The following is a 22,513-nucleotide window of genomic DNA, read 5'->3' as shown; positions in this document are numbered from 1 at the left end:
GACTCAAGCATCAAACCTCACACCATAAAACTCCTAGAAGAAAACGTGGATGGTGAGCTCCTTGACATAAGTCTTATGGATGACTTTTTGAATCTGACACCAAAAGCAAAAACAAGAGAAGCAAAAATAAACAAGTGGGACTATATCAAACTAAAAAGCCTCTGCACAACAAAGGAAACCACCAACAAAATGAAAAGACAACCTACTGAGTAGGAGAAAATATTTACAAATCATATGTCTGATAAGGTGCTAGTATCCAAAATATATAAAGAACTCATCTGGCTCAACAGCCAAAAAAAAAAAAAATCTAACTAGAAGCTGGGCAGACGATCTGAATAGACATTTTTCCAAAGAAGACATATAGATGGCCAACAGGTACATGAAAAGATGCTCTGGGGACGTCTGGGTGACTCAGCGGTTGAACGCCTGCCTTCGGCCCAGGGCATGATCCTGGAGTCCCAGGATCGAGTTCCATATCGGGACCCCTGCATGGAGCCTGCTTCTCCCTCTGCCTAGGTCTCTGCCTCTCTCTCTCTGTCTCTCTCATGAATAAATAAAGTCTTTAAAAAAAAAAGAAAGAAAAGATGCTCTGTATCATTAGTCATCAGGAAGTGCAAACCACAACCACAGTGGGATATCACCTCACACCTGTTAGAGTGGCTTCTATCAAAAAGACAAGAAACAAATGTTGGCGAGGATGCAGAGAAAAAGACACCCTTGTGCAGTGTTGGTGGGAAGGTAAATTGAGCAGCCACTATGGAAAACAGTATGCAGGCTCCTCAAAAAATTAAAAATAGAACTATCCTATGATCCTGTAATTCCACTTCTGGGTATTTACCCAAAGAAAACAAAAACACTAACTCAAAAACATCTCTGCACCCTCGTGTTTGCTGCAGCAGTATTTACAATAGCCAAGATACTGAAACCAGCTAAGTGCCCACTGGCGGATGAATGGATAAAGAAAATGTGGCCTGTGTACACACACACATGCACACACACACACACACACACACAAACATTATTTGTCCATAAAAAAGAATGAAATCTTGCCATTTGTGACAAAATGGAAGAACGTTGAGGATATATCGCTAAGTAAAGTTAGGGAAAGACAAAGACAAATACTGTATGATCTCTCTTATTTGTGGAATTAAAAATATATATATATATAACAAAAACCAAGCTTATAGAGAACAGATTAGTGGTTGCCAGAGTTGGTGGGTAGGGGGTGTTTACTGTCTGTCTCCCCTGCTGGAATGTAAGCTCCGTAGAGAAAAGCTGTCTTATTCCTCACGCAACCCCAGCACCGAGTGATGTCTGGCACATAGCTAGTGTACAATACATAATTGTTGAACGAAGGAATGAATGACGGAATGTTCTGGGACCTCCCTGGAAGAAAGATACCAATCACATCAGCCTGAGGGAGGAGGCTCGGTTTCAAAGTGAAATCAGCCACATACAGTTTTCTCATAAGGAAATCCCTGGTCTCCTTAGAGACTCCCCTGCTTGCGCTTACTTCCCAGAAGAAGGTTCCACGGGAGCAGGCTAGGTGCCATCAGCAGCGCAGCATCCAGGACTGAGCCGGGGGCTGAGTTTTGAGTCTGGTGCCTCCAGGGTATGAAAATAATCTGGCAGCCCAGGGCCAGATAGCAGGGCTCCTGATTGCTGGGTACTTCCTTCGAGGGACCCCGAGTTCCAGAAACTTCCTCAGTCACTTCCCCAAAGTCCCAAAGAGGAAAGACAGCATACTATCTAATCGGCCCCCTTCTTCCTCTGGGAGTTTTCATTGGAACACCCTCTTGCACACCACTCCCTGGGAGGAAATGAAATCCCCAGCAGCTGGAGGGGCTGCGGGGATGGGGGTTCCTGGGAATCCTGCGCTCCCTGTGCTGCGGCAGCACATCTGGCCAAGAGCATGGAGGACTCCACCTCAGGGCAAGACTAGCACTCATTTTAGAGAACACCATAGACTGGGTTCAGGCAGTCACAGGCCCTAGGAGCCCCATCCTGTGAGGGTAAGTGGGAGAGCTGATACACAAGGCATCTTTTTCTGTAGAACAAAAATAATGATAAGGACCATCACCACAACGGGTGCCTACTGCAGGCCCAGCCCTGGCTGAGCTCTTCTCGTTGCCACACCAACAGCCCGAGGTGATACTATCACCCCATTTCACAGGGAAAGAAAATGAGGCCCGGTGAGAAGAGGAACTTATCTAGGGAGGCAAAGCCACGTGCTGGAATTTGAACCCCAGCATTCTTAGACCTCCTCGAGAAAACGAACTGCTTCCTCTGTGTGTGGGTGTGGCTCTGTGCGCATCTTGTCCTTACAGTTTCCACCAGGGAGTGCTACTAGGGCTATTGTGCCCAAATTATAGGCAAGAGGTTGAGTGACACGCATCCAAGGTCACACTCGTGAGCAGCTGAGGCTAGGACAGGGGCCTGAACGTTCTCTGTGCTCCTTTCCTTTCTGGCAGGTTGGCTCAGAAAATGAGAGGTCCAGCCACCCCAGAGAAGCCCTGGATGCCCACTCCCTTTCCCCCAACGTGAAAGATGGGCACATTAGTGCAAACACGGCACCAAATGGGAAGCAGGTCAGACACAGATCCTGTCCAAAGGGTTTCCCATGTGCACGGGGAGTTGAAATGAAGCTAGACAGCAACTACTGGAAAAACAAATCAAAATAAAAGTACGAGCGAGTCACAGGGCGACATGATTAATTGCCAAGTCACTGACATGGACAAATGTAATGTTGATGGAATGATTCAGTCTCCATTTCTCAGGCAGACTGGCGCTGGGGTAAAAGGAAAGGAGACCACGAATTCCTTATGGAATCCGTGATGTTCAAATGGTTATAAAAACCAGGCACTAATTTTGCATGCATTAATCTTTTTTTTAAATTTTTTTTTATTTTATTTATGATAGTAACAGAGAGAGAGAGAGAGAGAGAGAGGCAGAGACACAGGCAGAGGGAGAAGCAGGCTCCATGCACCGGGAGCCTGACGTGGGATTCGATCCCGGGTCTCCAGGATCGCGCCCTGGGCCAAAGGCAGGCGCCAAACCGCTGCGCCACCCAGGGATCCCGCATTAATCTTGTAATAGAAAACACAGTATATATGACAGGCACATAAACATAATAGTAGCTCAAGCCCAGGGCAGCCCTTTGGTAACCCCAGAGGGCATCGTGGAGGAAGCAGGTTTGAGAAAAGAAAGTCCACCCCACAGGACTGGAAGAGGTGAGGCAGGTAGTGTAGAGGGCAGAACAGTCTGTGCTAAGGGCAAGAGCTGGAAAGCCTGAGGGAAGGCCCAGCCTAGGGGTGAGAGATCCAGGGGATCCTTGCCCTGAATGAAGTGAGGCCACGCTCTTGTCTCCCCAAAGTCCATGAGGACAGCCCAAGCTGGCAACCCCGGTGGGTGGCAGAGTGTCTACTGGGTGACATATCTCTCTGTCTCACACAGCTGAGGCCATGCCTCCCAGCCAGTGGGCTGCAAGGATGTGTCCAGTGGCACCGCAGAGTTCAATCCACCAGCTTCTGATCCACCCGGATTTCCTCTGAGGGGACCCTGTGAATTCACTGTTCAGAGAAAGGACTGGCTCGTCCAAGGTCACGCGGCCAGTGGATGGTAACAGCTGTTCCACCTGCCCAGCTGACACGGTCCTCATCAGCACTCGGAACATTCCTTCTCCTTCCGGAGAAGCCCACCCCAGGCCAGCCTGGACAGCCTGGCAGCCCCCTGCACACTACAACCCTACGAGCTCCAGCTCCCTCCCAAGACCTGCTGGCTGACCCCTTGTCTTGGCGAAGCCGAGACCGGCCTGGCCTTGAGCCCAGGAATGCACTGGCCTGTGTTCCTGCATTTTTTTATCACCCACTCACCTGCCTCCTGCCCCTTCAAGGGTTTCCAGGTGTCAAAGTCCCAGGTATCAAGGCCCACAGGTGAGGGGCCATTTCCAGACTAGTTCCCAGAAGCGAGTGTGGCATGGAGGGGACTCCAGGATATGCCTTCTGGGGAAGCTCCTGGTCAGTATGACCTGGGGCTGACCTCACCTACTATGTTCATCAGGCCCCAGCCAGATCCCATCTAGACCGGAGAGCTTCATCAAGCAGCTACTGGGGAAGGAGGTTGGTGAATCGTGCTTCTGGGCCACCCTTCTGGGCCTCTGCATGGTGAATGTGACTCAGGGGAGTCGGTAGAAAAAGAGGGCAGGTTTGAGGTTCCACAGCTTTGGGGCTAAATTTAGCTAAATCCCATCACTGCCTAGATATTTGTGAACCTCATCTATACAATGGGGATATACATCCATGGCTTAAATAAAATAATACAAGAGCCTAGTATGGTCGTGGATATGCCCTGCACCTCCTTCCCTGGTTACTAGGTCCACATCAACACCTCTATGAGAAGTAAGATTAGCAATACGTAGGTTTTCTTCAACCACCCCACTAAGCCTGAGGTCATCCACATCAATGCTCTTAATTCCCACCTTACAGACGAAGAGCCGAGTAGTCTGGGTAGCCTCTCTGGGGTCACACAGCTTATCAGGGAGAGGTCTGGGCCTCTGGGCTCACTCAGTACAACGAGAAGGGTGGCTCTGCTTTGCTGAGCACTTACTAGGTGCCAGGCTCTGTGCTAAGCCTGCTGACCTAGCACATACAAATCAGCACTCGTGGCAACCTTGCATTAGATGGTATTATTAGGCCCCATTTTATAGATAATGAAATTAAGCTGGAGAGGAGCCAGGTCACTTGTCCAAGGCTACATGAGTGATAAGCTAGCATGTCAGGGCTGCCTGACTTCAATACCCTGCAGTCTGGCCTCCTGATCCCACAAGACCCTGGTCCCAGGGGCAAGGGCTTGAACGCATGGTTCTGGCTGTTCTGTGCCCAGCTCAGGACAGCTCCCCACCTTCACCCTGACTCTCAGGGATGGGATGGATGGAAGGCCAGAGCTCAGGACTGGAGCCCACTCCTCCTGGGCCCTGCCAGCTGGAGGGAGGGCCACGGGATGGACTCAGTCCTGGCAAAGACCCAAGGTCCTTCTGATAAGGACTGGCAGGAGCAGGACCTGCAGGCATCACACACAAGGCCCAGGCCTGGGCCTAACTGGAGAGTTTGAGGGCCTGTCTGTGTGCTAACTGCTCCCCAGGGCTGGGGCCCCTCTCCATTCAGGACTGGTAGTATACCCTCAACAAAGTCACTTAACTTCTCTGAGCCTGTTTCCTTATCTACAACATGGGACCAATGGTTCCTAAGTCCCCGGGAGGTTGTGAGGATGAAGAAGGCAGCGGATATAAAGAGCCTGGTACACAGCATGGCAAGTAGCAGACACTCAACAAACATCAGTTTCTTCCCCTCTTTCCTTCAGATCCCCAAAGGTCCATGCTGCCAGCAGGATGGGAGGGGAGCCATACTTGCCCCTTCTGTCTGAAGGAGGTGGTTGAGACAGAGGAAAGGACACAGTGCCCGAAGTCAAGTAGGTCTCAGCTGTGCCACCTGCTAGCCTGCCTTGAGGATGGCTTTGGACCTCAATTTTCTTATCTCTCAAATGGGATGAATGATACCTTCCTTTCGCCTACCCTACAGGATCAAATAGGATGACATCTACAAAAAGAGCTCTGTAAACTGTGAAGTGCTGTGCAAAGGTCAAGGGGGAATAATAGCCATAACACTTGTGTACATAGCAGCCAGCAGCGCACACCTGGCATGAGGTCACACAGCTTGTCAACACACCTTAAATACCTTTTTTCCCATTTTATTTTCATCACCTGAAGGAGGCCCGGTTCCCATTCTACTGATAAGAGAAGACATCCTGAGGGGTCATGTCATTGACCCGAGACCACTCAGGAAGTGGCAAAGGCAGGGTTTGAACCCAGGTCCGGGTGACCGAAGGAGAGGCTCTAGCCCACCTTGTTATCCTACTTGGACTACCCTCCTGCTTTAGTTATTGGTCCCTTAGGTGATAGAGGAGGGACATCCCTGAGTTCTAGTCTGGCTGCCACAGATATATCTGCCTGTTAAGCTTCTTGTTCTGAAATGGAAGGCTGTGTCCCCTTTCAAAGGCACCTGGATAGCATAATGCAAGCAGGGGCTCTGCTGTTCTGGACTTACAGAGTTCCTTCAGCCTCCGTGTACCATGGGGCTCTGATCCTCAGGGAGACAAGCCCACGGACGGGCTGCTGGGAGCTTCAGAGGAGGCTACTGGGGGCTGCTGGGGGTTGCTAGCGGGGGGGCAGTGTTGTGACTTCTGTGAAACACGACCCCAATGGGCAGGTGTTAGTTCAACAAACATTAAGTGGGGGTAACCCTGCAAATAAGACAGACATGGGGCTCTAATCTAAGGATGAAACCACCAACACCAAGGTCAAATAGAGGTGCCGAAGGCCTAACCAGGTGCAAAGAGGAGAACTTTAGTTCGATGGCTTATGATGCAAGTCTAATCACTGTGAGGCCACGAGGCCAAGTGATGTTCCTGCCTGTAATGGACAACTCTCACATAAACTGTTGTGTTAACTTCATCCACTCTCAACCTTAAAATCTGATCAAGTGTGCTCAGCCTTGATTCCCTTGGCTCACAACTTTCTTTTTTTAAAAGATTTTATTTATTTATTTGACAGAGGGGGAGAGAGAGAGAGAGAGTGCCCAGAAGCAGGGGGAGCAGCAGAGGGAGAGGGAAAAGCAGACTCCCCGCTGAGCAGGGAGCCCAATGTTGGGCTTGATCTCAGGATCCTGGGATCCTAGGATCATCACCTGAATGGAAGGCAAATGCTTAACCAACTGAGCCACTCAGGTGCCCGGGCTCACAGCTTTCAAAGCTCATCGCCAAAGCCAGTCAAAACAAAGCCACAGCTTGAAGCCACAAAAGGACCACAGCTACCAGCCACACGTACCATGAGAACCCTTTACACATGTGCTCTATAGATCTCAAAACTCTGAGGTTTGGGTATTACTAGTCCCATTAAAAAAAATGTTTAATTGACATATATTTGATGCACCACATTATATTAGCTTCAAGCGTACAACACCGTGATTCGACAGATCTATACACTGTGCTATGCTCACCACAAGTGTGCCTACCGCCTGTCACCACCCAACACTATTACAACACCACTAACTATACTCCCTGTGCTGTTCCTTCCTCCCCGTGTATTAGTCTCATTTTTTAAAAAGATTTTATTTATTTATTCATAGACACAGGGAGAGAGGCAGAGACACAGGCAGAGGGAGAGGGAGAAGCAGGCTCCATGCAGGGAGCTGGATGTGGGACTCGATCCCGGGTCTCCAGGATCACATCCCAGGCTGCAGGCGGCACCAAACGGCTGCGTCACTGGGGCTGCCCTAGTCTCATTTTTATAGATAAAGAAACTGAGGCTCAGATACAAGTGACTTACTCAGGGCCACACAACAGCTGACAGAGCAGCCATTCTAACTGGGCTTCACTTACTCCAAAGCCTCTGGTCTGCCCATTGCATCAAGCTCTTCCTTTAACCAGGCCTGGCCAGGTAAGTCCAGCTGGCCGCTCTCCTCTGCAGCCCATTTGCTGGTCTCCCTGCTGGGTACTTACCAAGGAGGTGCTTGATGATGGCCTGGTTGTGCTCCCAGAGGTTGCTGAAAGTCCCCCAGCGTGAGTGGCCATCAGGTACGGGGTTGGCTTTGATCCAGCCTCCACAGGCATAGGTGAAGAAGTCCTGGCAGGGGTCCACCGTGGGGTCCATGGAACTCAAGATGGAGCTGGTCACTGAGATGCAGGCTTCACTTAGGCACACTGGGGGGGTTCCTGGCAGGGGTCAAGGACAAAAGGCCAGTGATGGGCAGGGAGAAGAAGGCCGTGGGAATACAGCGCAGGTGGCCTGGGGTGCCATGCCTCTACCCCAGCCCTGACCACACAGAACTGGATGGTTGCGAGACTTCTACGGAGAAATGATTTCAGTAGATTTACAATTTCTTGGCTTGTAAAATAAGACTTCTGTTTAGCTGCCTAAAATGCTTTCTGTGGCTTGAAAAGCACCAAGAACCAAGGTGTTTCTCTGAACATTAATATTCACAAATATTCATTGATTTTTTTTAATTCCCTGATGCTCAACAAATTGATTCATTTGTTCATGTGTTCATTCATTCAACAAAATAATTACTATCTTCTAGGTTCTTCACTGAGTGCTGATTGTGTGTGTGTGTATGTGGGGGGGGGTGAGGAATATAAAAGTCATAATCCTTTCCTTCAAGAGCTAATAATTTCACTGGGGATACAGATATTTTATTTTAAAAAGGTTAAAAAAGAGGAGGAGAAATGGTGGTCATTCTACAAACATAAACTGAGTATATTTAATCCACGACAAATGGGTGATGCAGACAATTTGGTGCCAGGACTTAGGGCGAAGGACAGCCTATTAGGTACAGAAGAGATTGAAAAATCATTTCTGCTGAGAATAAGGCAGGAGAGTTATCTCACTGACTCTGAAAGAAATGAAGACGAAACAAACCAAAGTGGCCATTTTGCTCAAGGCTGTTTTTATATACGAGGAAACTGAGGCACAGAGAAACTAAGTAGCTTGTTCAATGGCCAGTGGGGTAGGAGCCCCATCCTTCCTCCACTCTGTCTCCCATGGCCTGGAGGGGTGTTATCCCAGTGATGCCAGGTGGGTCCAGGGCAGCCCCACCGGTCAGGCGCCTCCCTAAGGAGGGATGGTAGTCAGTGCAGGTGGACAGTGGGGAGGGCTGCCACATACTACGAGTGTCCCCCACGAATCCGCTTCCTCTGAGCCAGTTCTCATAGGATCTAGGGCAGAGCGGGGGAGGGCTCCTCAAACACCACTGACAAGAGGGGCCAACCTCTGCCTCAGTGTTGGTCAGTGGGCTCCAGCAAAGAAACCAAACTGGGCGGCCTTGGCAGTGGCCCAGCCCAAGGTGGCAGGAGATCCAGCCTTTGTGACTAAGGATGCAGGCCCAGCTGGATCCTCAGCTGACACAGGCTATGCTGGCTACTAGATATACATTTGTGATCTCATTCAGGCCTCACTGCAGACATCAGAGACAGGTGTGATGCCCTAGTTAAAGGTGGGGAGACTGAGGCTCTGTGTGCATGAACGGGGCTCGGCCACATGGCTGCGAGGGAAGCTGAGCCAGCTCTGGCCTGCTACGGCAACTCCAAGGCCGGGTTCCCTCTATTTATTCTCACTGAGTCTTTGCTGGACACATCAGGGGCGGGTGTGGCCCTTCTGGCAAGTTCAGCATCCCTACTGCACAGAGAGGAGTGTGGCAGGGCAGGGGCCAGAGGCTCTTAGACCCGGGTTCAAATCCCAGCTTTCTTTCTTTTTTTTTTTTTTATGATAGTCAGAGAGAGAGAGAGAGAGAGAGAGGCAGAGACACAGGCAGAGGGAGAAGCAGGCTCCACGCACCGGGAGCCTGACGTGGGATTCGATCCCGGGTCTCCAGGATCGCGCCCTGGGCCAAAGGCAGGCGCCAAACCGCTGCGCCACCCAGGGATCCCCAAATCCCAGCTTTCTGATTCTGGCTGTGGGCCTTGGGCAGCTGACCTCAAGCCTGGGCTTCTCAATCTAGAGGCGAGGAAGCATGGTGGGCCTAATTTCACAGTGATGATGGATGCCCTCGTGGCTGGGCCTGACGTCCCCAGGCCAACCTTCAGAAAGCAGGAAAGGATGCATGGTTAACACAGCACAGCGGGGCTGGGGTGGCCTGTGGGCTTTTTAACATCTGATGACAGGCACAAAGTCTGGCACGCTGATGAAAGGCTCAGAGGAGCCATGTGGCGCCAAAAAATCAAGGTAACTTTATTCTGAGGGGATCGCTTGTTTGGAGCGGACTTTACAACAATCACAAATACTGAGCTGGCAGGCATGAAAGAGAGAAAAGCACTAGCAGGGATATGGTGCCCCTGAAGCTCTCTAGAGGAGACCGTCTCAAGCCGAGCTGCACGGCCCACTCCTCACCTGTGGAATGTACTGGAATCTATGGCGGCAGGTGTGTGTGTGTGTGTGTGGCTTGGGTGGGGGGAGAGAATTTCTGTGCCCTTTAAAAAAGTCTATTCACTATTATGATAGAACTTCATATTTGGGAAGGGAAAAGAATACCTATTGTTTTTACACAACATACTGCAGGAAATTGGGCTTGACGAAACCTTGGCTGCTGGGAATGCCCCAAAGAAAGACTGCAAGAGGGTGATCCTCAGGGAACAAGACATGTCAGTGTCGGTGTGCCGGTGTGTGTGCATGTGTGTGAGAGGGGGATAGAGGGAGGGATTATGGTTGATAGATTTTTGAGGTTATCAAAAGGGGACTTGGGTTTATTTATTTATTTTAAGGATTTTTATTTATTTATTCATAGAGATACAGAGAGAGAGAGAGAGGCAGAGGGCGAAGCAGGCTCCATGCAGGGAGCCCGACGCGGGACGCGGGACTCGATCCCGGGCTGCCAGGATCACACCCCAGGCTGCAGGCGGCGCTAAACCGCTGCGCCACAGGGGCTGCCCAGGGACTTGGGTTTAAAAACAGAACAAGAAGCCAGTTTCCAGGAGTTCTGCTGAGGGCCTGATGGAGGCCTACTAAGTGGTTCTCTTAGAGGTCTGCCCAGCTCCCCTCTGTGGGCCTCATCTGTACATGCCATAAGCACATTTCTGTGTCCTGCCTCACTGAGCCGTAGGATGGGGCCCATCCGGTCCTGTCACCAGGGGTCTGAGGCTGGCTCTCTGTCTGGCTTAGACACAAAGCCTCCACTTCGCTAGGCAAGGCCCGGAGGTGGTGCTTCAATAATAACTGGTTGTTTAACTGCTTAGTGGTTTGTAGATCCTTTACCAGCTATTCCCACCCAGCAAGGGCTTAACAAGTATTTGATCAATTAATTGTTTCCAGGCCCTCCTCATCTAACATCAAGGTCAGTGGTTTCAAAACTCAGCCCAGGCTCAGACTCCTTGGGGAAACCTCCCCAGACCCTCGTTGCTCGCTGGGCTCCGTGCTAGCTGCCTGGATGTGTGCTCTATGAGGACAGACCGGGCTGTGTCATGGCTGGCTCCCTGTCTCCCTCCAGGCTGGAACGGGAGCTCGAGGGCAGGACCAGCACCTTACTTGCATTTCCATTTCCTCTGCCCAGCACTGTCCTTGGCACCTAGCAGCTGTCCAATATGTGTTTGCAGAACAAATGAGAGAGTGAATGAAATGAGCCTCGTCCAGCACTTGGTCACCACCTGCAGAGGTAGAAAGTATTTCTTCCTTTAAGGATGTGCATGGCCAGCCAAGAGGAAGGAACAGCCCCAGATCTAGTTCAGACACTTGTCTGGACAGTACTGGGCCTCAACACTGAGTAAGACACTTAAGAATATTTTCTGAGATAATCTGTGTTTTACTGCCGCTGTTTGTAAAGGACCTGCAAGTTTCTGGAGAGGGGGTGCAGTGGGAAAGCAGATAAATACATGTTTAAGGGCCGAGACATGACTTTGAGACGGGTCTTTCAGAATCATCGGAGAATGTGCTTTGACCAGCCTGATGTTTGCTCAGGTGTGGCCAATGGCAGCACTGCTGGCAGTCATGAGGTAACTGGCAATTTCTGGGGTGGCCACTGCTTTCCCAGGCCTAGGCAGCCAATGAAGACACATGGTTGGCTCAGGGCTCAGCAGATCCCTGGCTCAGAGTCACCCAGCGGGGAACGGTCCTTTCATCCCAGTCTAGGCTGAGGAAACCCCTCTTGCACCCCAGAGGGGGCTGAGATAGAGGCCGAAGCAAGACTGCTCCCTGTCGGCCCACCTGTGGGCCCGAGCACTAGGATCCAGCCCTCGGGAGCTCCCTTCTAGTTTGTGGGATCTCCTGTGGCAGTATCAGGGCAACACTGGCTGCTGGGCTGCCTGACACGGGGGATGTAAGGATGACTGAGGTGAGGCCCTGCCCTCTCTCCAGGCCCTCAAACTCCTTCCCCCTCCTGGTCTAGCATGACTACCTGCAGGCCCGCAACTTTACAATGGGGAAGGCTCAGTGCAGCCTGGGGTGAATGTTCCCAGATCCTGGAATAATCTCTCTGATGGGATGAGTGGCCAGGTGACCAGGTCAGTGGGGTTGGACCCTGAGCAAAGGCCCCAGGGCTGCTCCACCAGATGGGCCACCTGCCATTGGAAAGCTAGATGTTGGGGCACAAGAATGTGAGAGATCTTGGAATTGGCTGGACTCCCCATCCTTGTTTAGCTTGGCTCTGCCCTTCCCAGTTCCACAAGTGCCTACTGAACATCAACTCTACACGAGGTACTCGGCTGCATACTCTAGCCAGACACAGAGAGCCAGCCTCAGACCCCCGGCGGCAGGACCAGATGGGTCCCATCTTACTGCTCAACGAGGCAGGACACAGAAATGTGGTTACAACGCATACAGATGCGGCCCACAGCGGCCAGCTCTTCTAGGGATCCTAACACACACCGGGGTACACCACAACTACAAAGGCAGGTGGGGCCTGCCAGCCTGCGTTGAAATCCAGTTGCCCCTTCCCTTGTGCACCAGCCGCGTAACCTTGAGCAAGTCACCTAGTCTCCCGGCCTCAGCTTCCTCAGATGTAAAATGGGGCCCAAAGTAACCACACTTCATAGGGTTGCTGTGAGGAGGAAATGAGATTATGTTTGTAAAGAAGAGGTGTAGTATTTGGTCCATGGAAAGTATGAAGTAAACAGAAGCTACGATTGATGGCAGACAGTGCCAGACTGTGTGTCTCATCAGCTCACGTCCTAACAACAACAGCACCCAGAGCTAATTAAAGAAGTCCTGGTAGGCACCAGATATGTGACAGACATTGTCTCTAATCCTCAGAGCCAGCCCCAAAGGGGGCACCATCTTCCCCATTCACAGTAGAGAAGACACAGGCTCTGGGAGATTAAGTGACTTGTCCAAGATCACACAGACAATACATTGCTGGGCCAGTGTTTGTTTGGACTCATGTCCAAACCCTCTACACCACCCACGCTCTCCTCCTATGGCTCTGTCCATCTCAGCACCGGGCCATCTGGACCTCGCTCTCTCCTTGGCCCGGGAGGCCAGTCCCAGCTTGATCAGGGAAGCCCCCTGGCACAGGTGGACAGAGCCGAGGGCAGGGGTGAGTCAAGCCCGCGAAGAAACCCAGAGGCACCTACTTGTCCGGTATTGAACGCCCAGCGCCGCCAAGCAGGCCACCAGTCCTGCCGCCAGAAGTGCCACCAGCACCACCAGCCGCTTCTCCACCGGGGTCCGCGCAGCCCAGCACCTCTGGCCACTCCGGGGGCTGCGGAAGTTCACCTGCAGGGAAGGAGGCAGGAGGGGCGGGGATGACGTGAACCCAGGGCCCCCCTTCCCCAGGAGCAAGGGGCTCCGCGGCAGGCCCAGGCCCCGGGGAGCCATCAGGGCCGCCCTCCTGCCTCAGGGGTGGTCCGGTTCCCACAGATCGGTCCTAATCCAGGAAAGGAACCGCCACCCTGCTCAGCAGCTCGGATTAGCTCCTAAACACCAGACTCAAGCAGCTCAACCCAGCCGGACTTGTGTTTTTTGTGTTACCCGATATGGGTAGAAGGAAAAAAAAAAGGAACAGCTTTTCCCTGTTTCTCCAGTAAGGAGTTCAAAAAAGAACAGGATGTTTGGGCTTGCAGGCATCCAGTGAGCGTCCAGCTGGGCTCTTCTCGGAGCCCCCACACCGGCGGGCCGGGATGACACAGCCACAGCTCACGCTTCCCAGGCGTGCGGACATCCTTTGCTCATTACCCCTGCCAGTCCTGAGAGGGCTGTGTTACTGGTTCTCTCTACAGATAAGGAAACGAGTTCACGGGTGAGGCCCCTGCCCCTTGTCACACAGCTAAATGGGAGAGCTGAGGTTTGAACCCAAGTCTGTCGATCCTGGAGCCCAGCAGGGGATCAGAGACTTGGGTCTGGGAGATGCCAGGGGAGATGCAGTGGAGCGAGCCCTCCATTCAGGCAGGTCCTCAAAGGGAGGAAAAATGTCCCCAGCCTACCAGTCTAGCTAAACAGGAAGGGAGGCACAATGAGAGGAAGTGGAGGGCGTGGCAGGGCCCTCCAGGCCGAGGAGGGACACACTGGCCAACGGCACTCAGAGCCCTCAGCCCAGGCCTCCACACCCGAGGCCAGCTCCGGGCTCGCCTCCATCGCAAGAGGTGCTTCCTGCAAAAGCTGGGGCCGCAGGGCAGGAGGGGTCCCCTGAAGGTGGGGCTCGGCTCAGTGACATCGCAGTCATGTCAAGGTCATGTTGGGAATGCTGAGAGGAAGGCTGACTCCCTGGTTTCAGCTGCTCACAGCCCAGCAGTCAGGGAAGGCTTCCTGGAGCTGGGGAGGCCTGCGCTGGGTCTCGAGGCGTAAGCAGGAGCTGGCCAGGTGAACGGGGAAGGGGAGGGGAGGGGAGGTGAGGTGAGGCTAGATCCTAAGGGACCCCGTGGGGGTGTGGGCATGCAGGCGGGGTGACCCGGGGGGTCGGGCACGGGGAGCCACCAGGGGAGATGAGGAAGCTCAGCCTCTGACCAGCAAGTGCCCCCCACCCAAAGCCGAGGGGTGGCTGTCCCCGGGAGCCAGGTCACAGCCCTAAGGGAGCCTCACGCTGGCACTTGGGGATCTGAGGTCGGTCCCTTTAGGGAAGGGCACCCTGCGGCCTCGTGGTCCTCACCACGTACTTACTTTCTGGGCCGGAAATGACTGGGAACTGCCGCACCAGAGAAAGGGGAACATGAGAACGTTTTGTGGAAAAAAAAAATCATGTTCTAAAACCAACAAAAGGAACTTGGGGCCTAGTCATATTTCCGAGGAGGGCCAGGGGGCTCCGATACCTGGACAGCTGTGTCAGGTAGAAGAAAGGTTGCCACTGACCCAAACCCCTTTCCAAAGAACAGTTTAAAAAATGTGAGAAATAGGAAAAACAAACAAACAAACAAAAAGTGAGCAACGAAGCTTCTGCCCATGCTACTGTTGGGAAGTTAAAACTCTGGGCTGGGAGGTGGGGTGCAGAGTCCACCTGGGGCGGCGCGAGCATGTTCCCAGCACCGGAAGGTTTCTAAAGCGCTTCTTCCTCAGCATCCATCTCTCCCACAATTCCCCTTGGGAATTGCTATTCAGAGGCGTCCCAGAGGATGTGAGACAGGTACTGACTACATTCTTCCTGCCACCCTGCCCCTGGCCTGTCTCCCCGGCTGCCTCCTCCCAAGGGCCCTCATGTCCCCGTATCATGACCCAGCGCCGGGGGAGAGGGGGTGACAGGCAAAGAGGCAGGGAGAGGGACCTTGGTTTACGGGGTACCCTCCACCTGGTGTTGGCTCTCAGAAGCCAGGGAGCATAGCTGTCAGGCCTGGGAAGGCAGGCACACCTCACCTTTTGCATCTGCCGAGGGAGCACCACCCGGGTACAGGGAATCAGGTGAAAGGGAGGGAAAGGGGAGCGGAAGGGAGAAGATGAAAGGAACAGAGGGCAGGAAGAGGAGGCATAAAGGTAGCTAACACTCGAGTGCTTTCTATGTGCGTGGTGCTGCGTTAACTCCATCTTGTTGCTGGATGATGGTACTCTGTCTTCACGAGGTCCTGCAGAGCAGGTCCCAGTATCAGCTCCAGAAGAAACACAGGAAGTGGGGGAGGAGGGAGAACAGTGAGAAAACCCATGTCTCTCCAGAACCCGCAGCCTCGGCCCAAAGGCTGTGTTGCCCCGGAGGAGCAGAAAGTCAAGTTGAGCCTCATTGTTTAGTGTCAAGCAAACAGATGGTGTTCACTGCAAAAGGGAATCAGAATTAAGTCCGAATTAAATTAGAAATTCAGTTCCTGGAAGAAATGGCAAACAGAATTTGAAAAAAGGGTTTTTAACCTTTGTAATGTTCTTTGCTCAGCTCGTAGGGACTGGCTGAGGGCCTGCTGGTATTTTGACAAGCCTCCTCTGTGAGGGCACAGGAATCCAGAGGCATCCCCCTGTGGCCGGAGAAGCCCCCCAGAGCCTCTCTGGTAGAAGCCAACCAATTTCTGGTGCAGTGGACAGGCCCAGGCCGCCAGGCATTTCTCTCTGAGCCCCGCGGTCCCTGCCCTGCCTCCTTCAGAGCATCCAGCAAGATGAGGTCACAGCAAGGGCAGGACACAAGTGGCTTCTCACTTTCCTTTTGGAAACGAGGGCATGTTGATCACCAGAGACTGGTCTACAGCGGCTCCGAGGGTGGGAGGATTAGTGGCAGGCAGCCCACTCTGCCTGTCTCAGGAGAGGTAACTGGGAGTGGCCATCAGCCAAGAAGCAGAGCTCACACTTGGGAGATGGAGCTGAGAATTACTGTAAATGCTCAGCTCACGGGTGGGCTTAATATCCCATTTATTGTCATGTGAGGCAGAGAAAGAACGAGACCAAAGGGAAAGGATGCCCTCAAAAGAGGGAGGTGGAGAGGGAACAGAGGAGGCAAGACATAGAGCCAAAGAAAGAGAGAGAAACAGAGACAGAGACAGAGAAACAGTTGAGCTGTCCAGCCTGGGGGTTCCCAGGGCTTCCAGAGCCAAGGGAACAAAGCCCTAACGAGGGATAAATATTCGGTTACAGAAGTGAGTGCTTGGCTCACCTAGGCTTACAGCAAGAACGAGTTCTGCAGGCAAGGACGGGACATGGGACACAGCTGCCTGAGGCCCAGGAGATAAGCCTGGTGGGGAGTGGGGCAAAGCTTGGTTTTCAGAGGAAGCAGGGGGCTGGGAGGAGAGGCAGAGGTTCTGGTTGAGCCACTGCCAGGTCCCCCAGCGACCTGGGCTGTGTAGAGAGGCAAACAGGAGTCAGTCTGGCCAAGGGTTTGGCAGGGAGCCCACCTCCTGCAGCCCAAGAGCCTGGCCACCCCATGAGGGCTGGCAGGGAGACCAGGCTGCTGCTTCAAGTCAGCCTCTCAGAGCAGATAGACCATGACAGCTCAGCCTAGTGCAGGACCCTGCCATCATGAAAGGGTTAGGTTGGGGGCACTTTTTCCAGGAAAAAAAAAAAAAAAGATTATTTATTTGTTTATTTGAGAGGGAGAGTGTGAGAAAGAGAGACAGATCACAAACTGGTGGGGACGGGTAGAAGGAGAAGCAGATACCCCGCTGAGCTGGGAACGTGATGTGGGACTCAATCCCGGCACCCTGGCATCATGACTTGAGCCGAAGGCAGATGCTTAACTGTCTGAGCCAACCAGGTGCCCCCAGTAAAGATTTTACACAGTGGACTCCCAGCTGAGCAATACTATAATGTCTTGTCCTCACCACCTCTTCCCTGAGGCCTACCTGTCCCCTGGCCCCCAAGCCTGCCTCTCTTCCAATGACCAACAACAGCCATTAAATAGTACCTGCTGTGGGAGAGGAACTCCTTCCATCCACACAGGAACCAGTCTAGAAGTACTTTAGAAGAAGTACTTTCCAGCTCTCTTTGTTTCCCAGGAGGAACACCCAGCTGCCCATGGCATGGGAAAAAGGAGGTCAAAGATCAGCCTTGACTTTATCAAGCCCCCGTATGTGTCTCGCTGGGCCACTTCTGGACCTCAGTCTCTTATCTTTAAAATGAGGAAGCTAGATAAGGACCCAGGTCTGACCATCTCAGATTCTAGAAAAATTCAAAAGCCAGGAGTATAAGGCTCAAACAGGTGGAGTAGCCCAAACAGCCTCCTGGTGAGCACAGAGGTCTTCTTAAAGTACTAAGTGGTCACGTCCCTGAAATCACTCTTGAAGGACACCCCTGTGTGTGGCAGAGGGGGAGGGGATGAGAAAAAAACACCACTAAGATGAAATATCCCAGCTTTCCCTTCTCTTGAAGAAGCTCATTTTTACAAGCAACAGGATGAGTCTCAAAGGCTTTGGTAGCAGTCATGGCCGCCTGCTCCCCAGCTTGGGCTGCAGGTATCACCTTAGCTGATTCCCTCTGAGCCACTGAAATGGTGTGTGCTGGGGGATGTAGTGGGGGGTGGGGGGGTGCAGGCAGCTGGTGTGAGCAGAGCAGAGGCTCCGGAGCGTAAAGCGGTTATATTTAGGGCATTGCTGAGACCTCCCGCCTGGTGAGTCACAGTAATAATCCCAACAGCAACGAAATCCATTTTCTGTGCACCATGCACAATGTTTTCACTTACACGGCCTCATTTCAATCTTGGCAACAATTGTTGATTAGTAATATTATCCCCATTTAACAACAACAAAAAAAGCTGTTTACGTGATCTGCTTTCAGGTTTCACAGCCCATCAGAGGCCAGGCTGAGGCCTTGGGGTTATCTGGCTTTAAATCTGGCGGTCGGTCTGTTGTGACTAATTTTAGTGGATCACAATTAACTTGGGCCTAAATATGAGAAAAAGGAAAAGAAAAAGCCTTTAAGGTGCAGCACCCGTAGAGTGTGGCTCCAGCTAAATGTGGTACTTGCTCAGCATTATTTAATAATGAAGCTGGCAAATTTGGTGGAGAGATGGAGGTTTTCATTTACTGGTATTGGTATGATTGATTAACTTTGGAGTTCCAGAACCAGCTTCAAAATCATGAAAAATCAAGTAGCTTATTTTTATAGTTGCCTGTAAAAGAGGGAGATCTGGGGGAGGGGATTGAGGGGCCACTTTAAAAATCTTAAATTTGAAGGAGCAGTTGCATTTCTAGCATCAGCCTATAGGAAATTATCCAAATGCTAAACGATGGTTACCTACAATTTTAGTTACTGGGCCTATTGTCCAACCTTAGCATACTGAGTACATATATTTTTATATACTGGTACTGTGAAGCACTATCACTTTTTTACATTCATTTATTTAGGGAACCTCTATGGCCAACATGGGGCTCAAACTCATGACCCCAAGATCAGGAGTCACATGCTCTACTGACTGAGGCAGCCAAGCACCCCATGGCATTATAATTTTTAATGGCAGCATGTTTTGGGAATTTTTAAACAACAAGAAAAATGCTCATGAAGTGGCATTAAATGAAAAAAAGCGCAGCACAACATCATGTACTTAAGAGTGAGCTCAATTATGTTTATAAATATACATGTGCAAATGTGGAAAACCAGAAGGAGTTATCTCCAAGTGGTGGGATTACAGTTTCTTTTTAAGTCTTTTTTTTTTTACACTTGACTCTTTTTTTCCCCCCACAAATAAGCATGCAACATTTTTATACCGGGAGGAAAAACACTCCCATGAGTTAAAACAGAATTAATAGAAAACTCTGCTTCTTAATAAGGTGAACAAGTTCTAGAGTCAAAGTTCACACTTGCTTTGGGGAAGTCACGGAGGCTCAAGGGAAGTCAGATTGGGTACCCAGAGAAATGCCCCCAAGTCCTTGGGGCAACCTTTTTGGCTTTGACTGTATAAAAAGTGGACAATGTACCCAGTTTGGCAGATTGGTGTAGAAACAGCAACACTGCGCTCCAAAATACATGACAGCCCCGTGACCACCGGAACATCCCTAACCTCTCTGACACTCAGCTTCATCATCTGTAATATAGCCAAGGGGCCCTTTCCTCATGGGTCATAAAAACAATAATCCTAGCAGGCCCCATAAGAGGCACTACATTTACTTTTTCTAACTCCCATTTTAGAGATGAAAGAACTGTGCTTTTAGTGATTAACCAGCTCACCCAAGACCATGAGCAGAGTCAGAATTCACACCGGGGACCCCAGCTTCAGAGACTGGGCTGCTTCCACTCTGCTGAGAGCCCCAGGGCAGATGAACACACTTAGTGACATGAAAAAGGCTATCCCCATGTGGGTTACTGTCATGGTATGGTGATGACAACATGGCCTATTATTTTGTTGTGAATTCTGAAATGCTTTTGTGCTGATATATTTAGAACCTTCTGTGCAAGATGACACTGAAAAGATCGCTGATTAGATTCTGTTTTGATTTGCGAAGGGAAAAGTGCCTGCCACAGAAATCTAATTTCCTGCTGGATTTAGCCTCTCAAGCAGGGTCCCAGGGAAGAGGTTCTAGACAGACTGGGTCGATCTCTCACTCCCAGATTTCTAGCTCTGCGACCTAAGGCGAGTTGTATCCCCATTCAGACCCCCGGTTTCCTCATGGGAACAGTAATCCTTACAGCTCATGGGGGTGGTCCTGAAAGTTAAGGGAGATGAGATGGGTAAGGGTGCCATATCCCAGTGGGCAGACCACTTGGAGTCGTGAGTTCAGATGTCCCTGGGCCTACTTACCTAGCCCGGAGGAAGGACTCCATCAGTGCTGCTTTCCTTTACTGGTATTATTATTCCAGCTTCTAAGAGGTATGCCTGAGTAGGGTTGGGCCTGGCAGCCTGAGTTTCCACGCGCCCTAAGCTTATCCTCTGGGTGAGTTGTGATGTGGTGTCAGTTCACCGGGTGGCCCCAACACGTTCCCCAACGCCTCCCTTGGTCATCTTGGCAGAAGTCCTCCTGGACTGAGATGTCCTGCTCCTCTCTCTGTGCTGGTTTCTCAGGAGCCAGCTCAAGGGCCCCCCTGGGGTCCCTGACACTTCCAACTCCATCCCCCCCACCTGCCTGGGTGCAAACCCCAGCAGGGCTGAGGTCCCGTTCAATACTGTCCCAGCTCAGCCCCGCAGGGAGAGAAGAGCAGGAAGCAGCTGTGCTCACTGCTCTGCCACAAGGTAGGGAGGCGGTGGCATGTGTGAGTCCCACCCGGAGACAGACCCTGGGGAGGGGAGGAATTGGGTTTCATGAATAGGCTGCAGAGGGCCAGGGAAAAGGGTGGGGGGTGCAGAAGATGGCAGGAAATTCAGGTACTGGGGGCAAAGGGAAGAATGGGGTCACGCCCACCAGAGCGGGTAACCAACCATCCTGGTTTGCTCAGAACTGAGGTTTCCCGGGACACAGAGTTTTCCACGCTAAAACGGGGACAGTTTTAAACTCTGCCATTATTGGACTGTGTGACCCTGGGCAAGTCCCCCAGCACTCAGGGGCTGCCTTGCATGGGAAAGGTAATCGGTCCGGTTTGGTTCTGTAGGGCGCTTCAGCTCTGCCAAGGGGCTCTAGTCCCATTAGCAGGTGGCAGGGGATTGGGGGACAGCCAGGGCTGGGGAGGGCCCCGGGGGGGGAGGGAGCCCGGCACCTCGGAGGTGCTAGGGCCCCACGGAGCCCAGAGCGGGGCGGCAGGGTGGGGTCCTCCCCGGATGGGGGAGGGATGGGGGGGATGGGGGGATGGGGGCGCCGCAGCGCGCATGCCCGGGCCGGGTCCTACCTGTAGGCCGTTGGGGTACACCTCGCCCTCCGACAGCGAGTCCACCAGGTCCTCCTCGTCCAGCGTGGCCCGCTTGTAGGTCGACATCTGCAGAGCCAAGTGCAGCACGGACTCCCTCAGCGCCTCCATGGCTCCCGCGCGAATGGGGAGAAGGGGGAAGCGGCCCCGGCGCCGCCGCGCGCCCCGCCCCGGCCGGGACACCGAGACCGGCCCAGGACCGGCCCGCGGCGGGAGGGGGGCCGCCTCCCTCCGCCCCCTCCCCCGCATCCCTTATGCAACGCGACGCCCCAGCCCCAGCCGCAGCCGCAGCCGCAGCCGCAGCCCCAGCCCGAGCCGCAGCCCCAGCCCCAGCCCCAGCCCCAGCCCCCGCCGGCGGCCACCGCTCCGCATGCTGCGCCCCGACGCCGGGCCGCGGCCACCAAGGCCACCGCGACGGGCGGGCCGGGGCGGGCCCACGACGCGCCACCTCGGGCGGGGCCTGATGGGCCGCGGGGAGGCCCGGGACCGGGAGGGTGGAGCCCCCCCCCCCCCGCCCGCCCCCCGCGCAGCCCCTCCTCCCGGGAAGCCCGAGTCTCCCATCAGGGAGAGCTGCCAGATAGCGGGGGTGGGGATTAGGCTCCTGCCCCTAATTTGGACCACACCTGTCAAGAGAGAGGTCCCCCTCCCCTCCCCTCCAGGGGTCCTTAGGTGCCTCAAGTAAGTCTCCCCATCCGCGCTAGAAAGATTGCGGTGGGGGGAGGTGGGATTAAAAAAAAAAAAAAAGAGCAGGTGTCTCCTGTCTCATTTTCCCCTTCCTCTTAGCCTTCCTCTTTAAGGCAGAGCATTTCAGAAGATTCCGGAGGCTCAGGGCTAGTCAAACACCAGGAAGGTGACCCATCCCTCCACCTTCAGTCTCAAGGGGCAAGGGGGTCAAGCAGGTGCCCTCTCCCCAGCAGCTGGGATCCGGGCTGGAAAAGCAGGCCGCAGGCCATCTCAGATGTGGGGCGCTCAGGTGGGGACTCCAGGTACCCAGCGCTCTGCCTCCCCACCTCGGAGAAGTCTAACCCAGAAGTTTCCCAGAGGACCCGCCACTTCCAGTGGGATCTGGAATCCCCTGCGTTTATACAATTTGCAGCTTCCTGCAGCGCACGTCTGTTCATTCCCATATTTGGTTCCCACGGCCACACACATGTGTGCAGGAACTGGCTCAGAGGGGTGAGGTGGCTGCCTGGGGTCACAGCGACAGCTCCTGGCGGCCTCCTGCTTCTGCTCTGGCCCTCTCAGCGCCCAGACCGAACCTTTAAAAGGAAATTCTGATCTTGCTATTCTCTTGCTTGAAACTCTGCAAGGACAGTCCCTTTACCCGTCCACCCATGGCTCCTGCCCACCCCTGACCCTCATCTCATGCTG

The 22,513-nt window shown here is 52.8% G+C and overlaps 1 protein-coding gene and 1 long non-coding RNA gene across 2 annotated transcripts in view; both read right to left on the bottom strand.

Annotated features, from left to right (window-relative positions):
• ECE1 (endothelin converting enzyme 1) overlaps nt 1–22,278 on the bottom strand; it is a 61,402-nt gene extending 39,124 nt beyond the window's left edge. The window contains exons 1-4 of the mRNA XM_038531708.1: nt 22,153–22,278; nt 21,125–21,211; nt 13,108–13,249; nt 7,555–7,767 (exon numbers count right to left, since the gene is read on the bottom strand). Of these exons, the coding sequence (XP_038387636.1) occupies nt 7,555–7,767; nt 13,108–13,249; nt 21,125–21,211; nt 22,153–22,269 (559 nt within the window). The 5' untranslated portion in view covers nt 22,270–22,278. The remainder of the gene's footprint in view (nt 1–7,554; nt 7,768–13,107; nt 13,250–21,124; nt 21,212–22,152) is intronic.
• Nucleotides 17,928–20,896, bottom strand: LOC119870442. The gene is made up of 2 exons (XR_005356070.1): nt 20,106–20,896; nt 17,928–18,252 (listed from the first exon to the last, which is right to left on the bottom strand). It is a non-coding gene; the product is annotated as an uncharacterized LOC119870442 (long non-coding RNA).
• Nucleotides 22,279–22,513: the final 235 nt, after the last annotated feature.

This window comes from Canis lupus, chromosome 2 (assembly GCF_011100685.1).
Source record: "Canis lupus familiaris isolate Mischka breed German Shepherd chromosome 2, alternate assembly UU_Cfam_GSD_1.0, whole genome shotgun sequence".
Taxonomy (NCBI): Eukaryota; Metazoa; Chordata; class Mammalia; order Carnivora; family Canidae; genus Canis; species Canis lupus.
The sequence above is the reverse complement of the archived record's forward strand: the minus strand, read 5'-3'. Positions and strand labels throughout refer to the sequence as shown.